Source organism: Gavia stellata, chromosome 12 (genome assembly GCF_030936135.1).
Source record: "Gavia stellata isolate bGavSte3 chromosome 12, bGavSte3.hap2, whole genome shotgun sequence".
Taxonomy (NCBI): Eukaryota; Metazoa; Chordata; class Aves; order Gaviiformes; family Gaviidae; genus Gavia; species Gavia stellata.
Window position 1 is genome coordinate 14,943,746 of NC_082605.1, and position 2,956 is coordinate 14,946,701.

General features: G+C 62.4%; 1 protein-coding gene across 1 annotated transcript; it reads right to left on the reverse strand.

Annotated features, from left to right (window-relative positions):
- Positions 1–616: 616 nt before the first annotated feature.
- On the reverse strand, positions 617–2,706 carry NDUFAF3 (NADH:ubiquinone oxidoreductase complex assembly factor 3). Its single transcript, XM_059823343.1, has 4 exons — positions 2,521–2,706; positions 2,350–2,416; positions 1,864–1,964; positions 617–1,660 (listed from the first exon to the last, which is right to left on the reverse strand). Exons 1-4 carry the CDS (start codon positions 2,617–2,619, stop codon positions 1,565–1,567), a joined length of 363 nt encoding a protein of 120 aa, XP_059679326.1. The 5' UTR covers positions 2,620–2,706; the 3' UTR covers positions 617–1,564.
- Positions 2,707–2,956: the final 250 nt, after the last annotated feature.

The window sequence follows — 2,956 nt, forward strand, 5'->3', positions numbered from 1 at the left end:
CACACGCCCAGACACCCTCCCACCCCCCCCCAGAACTGCTCTGTGCTGCAGCTGCTTATACACACCAGGCCCTTGTATCTTCCCGTGCTTGGGCCTCGCCAATCTCCTTTCGCCTTCCCTTTGTTTCTTCCCCTAAACATCCCATACTGTCCCCCACAACCCCCAGATGCTCGTCCCCACAGTACCCCAGCAGCTGCACCCCCTTGGGCTGGTTAGTGTGGGTGGTATAGATCTCATGTCCAGACGGTACGTGGACAGTGAACTTGGAAGGGCACAACTAAGCGCTCGTGGGCTTATAAAGGAGACAGGGTTTGTGTTTCTGCACGCCTGGCCAGCGCAAACCTCCCCTGCATGGCTAGGTGACCTGTGCTTGCAACTCCAGGTGCCAAAGATATTTTACATGTGTATCAGCCTCACAACACAGGCAAATGTCACTCCTGACAAAAAGCATGCATTTACCATGAGTTTTGTGTCTCTAATGTTGACTGAAAAAAAAATCACTCTGCAGCATAACAATGTCAAATTAGATTTACACATGCTAAAACCAGAGCCTTGAATTACAACACAATTGTGTTAGTGTCAAACATTCATTAACACAGCTGGCTCATTAAGCAAAGCTAGCCCACACTCTGCCTCAAGGCTGGGGACTGCATCCACTTATCCCCTCCTTGGGCCTGTGGAGGTTCAGGGTTTGGGGACCGAGGCTGCGATTAGCTACACGTACCCCCTACCTCATCCCGAGGGATGGCACCCACAACCAGGAGGCAGTGCAAGATGGGGAGGGGGAGACAGTGCCCTCTCTGTGTCCCCTGCTTGAGCTGTGAGCCTGCAGGGAGACAGGGTGCAGCACCTAATGCTGAGCTGGGACCGATGACAGCTTGAGGCTTCACAAGGGACACGGGCGCTGTGGGGGGGTTTAAAACCCCGACGGAGAGCCTGGGGCAGGCCAGTGCCAGCTGGGACGCACTGGTTGCTGGTGCTGGCTGTGCCCAGGGAGCTGCTGGCAGGTGGTGGCCCCAACACCATGTGTGCTGCCCACGGAGCTTTGGTGGCTGACCCACAGCCTCCCTGCCACCCCTGGCCATCTCTGTAGGGGCAGCGAGCACATGCAGCTTGATGGTGCATTACAGCCTCGCTCTGCTGTGCGTTAACCAACACGCAACTGCCTTGTACTTCCAATTTACATGTATTTTCCTTCTGGAGCGCCAAACGTGCCCAGGGGTGTGCAGCTCACCCCACCAGCCTCTGCCCTGCCTTGGGGCGATGGCTTCCTGCTGCCAAGGCAGAGCACCAGGGCTCCAGGTGTGCTGCCAGCAACGCTCAGGCCTCGCGCTGTGCCCCCCAGCGCAGCACTGGGCAAGGCAGCCGGGAAGCCAGGGTCTTCGGGCCAGAGCTGAGCCCGCGCCGCGCATTTCACAACACCCTCCTGTGTGCAGAGAGCCACCACCCAGCCATAGCTGGGCTGTGACAGTTTAGTCCAAAGCGTTTCTCTTCCTGGAGTGGTGACAGCTCGGGGCTCCAGGCAGGGAAGAGGCAGAGCTGCTCAGCCTGGGGCAGGCAGCGCCTACATCCCCATGTAGGTGCCCCGTGGAGGGATGAGCCCAGCAGCCGCCATGCGCTTTTCACTTGTTAGGAAGTTGAAGGTTGCACACGCATTTGGCTGTGAAATAGAAAAGGTGAAATAGAACAGAGCGAAGCCCCAGGCCTCGGGCAGGAGATGCAGCCCTTCCCCATGGGGCACACGAACCCCTCCCTCCTGCAGTCCCTGGGCAGGCAGAGGCCCGGGGTGACTCCCAGTGGCCACCACCCTCCCCTTCACTGGGGTGCTGACTGTGTACACCCCTCTACACACCCCCTCCTCACCGTGTCCTGCACCTCCACAGCGATCCCGCACTCCCGCATCTGCTTCAGCACGGCGGGATGGAGCCGCTCCACCCTATCTCCTGTGCCCAGTACCAGGATCTCTGCAACCAGGACACGATCACAGGTAAGGGTGGGCAGGGCTGCACTTGGGCTGCCTCAGCCCAGACCTGCCCTCCTTGCAGGGACCAACAGCTCCCCCACAGCCACCCCTACAGGAGCCCAAATGAGGGGGAAGCCTGCCCTGCTGCGCCCCTCCTGCCCCACTGCGCTCCTCCTGCCCCACTGTGCCCCTCCAGCTGCTGCTGCAGAGCAGAAGGATGCCAGAGAGCAGCTCCTTCCTCCAAAATGCCAGCAGGGCCCTGGGGGGGGTGGGCTGGGGCAGAGCTGCACTGGCTCTGAGAGGCAGCTGGGCCCCGGCAGCCCGGCATGGCTCAGGAGCCAGCTCAGGGAGGCTGTGACAGCGCAGGGCCCAGCTGCCCCACGTACCTATTTGGGGCTCCAGCAGCCGGAACAGTGACAGACTCTCACGCGAGATGTCCCTGTAGGAGCCAACCTGCGGGGACACCGAGGGCACTGAGCAGGGCAGACCCCCCCGGGACGCTCACCCACAGCGTGGGCAGGGGCCAAGCAGCCCCCGCCCCACTGCGGGGCACTCACATTCCACTGGAGGATGGTGCGGGGCAGGATGGCGCAGGGCCCCACCACCAGGTTCCCGCTGACAGTGAAGCCGCGGCTGGTGTAGCCCTCGATGAACATGATATTCGGGGACTCCGGCTCCAGCACCGTCACCCGTGTCCGCTGGTAGAGCTCGTCGTCCGCAGGTGTGAGGCGGTGAGCCCGGCACGGCGCCCTGCGGGGACGGGGAGCGGCTCGGACACGTGGGGCCCATGGCCAGCCCCACAGCACCCCCACAGCCGCCCCACAACTACCCCCCCGGCAGCCCCACAGCACCCCCACAGCCGCCCCACAACTACCCCCCCGGCAGCCCCACAGCACCCCCACAGCCGCCCCACAACTACCCCCCCGGCAGCCCCACAGCGATCCCCACAGCCGCCCCACAACTACCCCCCCGGCAGCCCCACAGCGATCCCCA

Bases quoted from the DNA above. Each gene is read 5' to 3' on its own strand.
- NDUFAF3 (XM_059823343.1), bottom strand. From the start codon at position 2,619: ATGTTCATCGAGGGCTACACCAGCCGCGGCTTCACTGTCAGCGGGAAC. The intron at 1,965-2,349 runs GTACGTGGGGCA...TCCTGGTTGCAG, and splicing joins GCTGCTGGAGCCCCAAATAG to AGATCCTGGTACTGGGCACA. The intron at 1,661-1,863 runs GTGAGGAGGGGG...TCTATTTCACAG, and splicing joins CTGTGGAGGTGCAGGACACG to CCAAATGCGTGTGCAACCTT.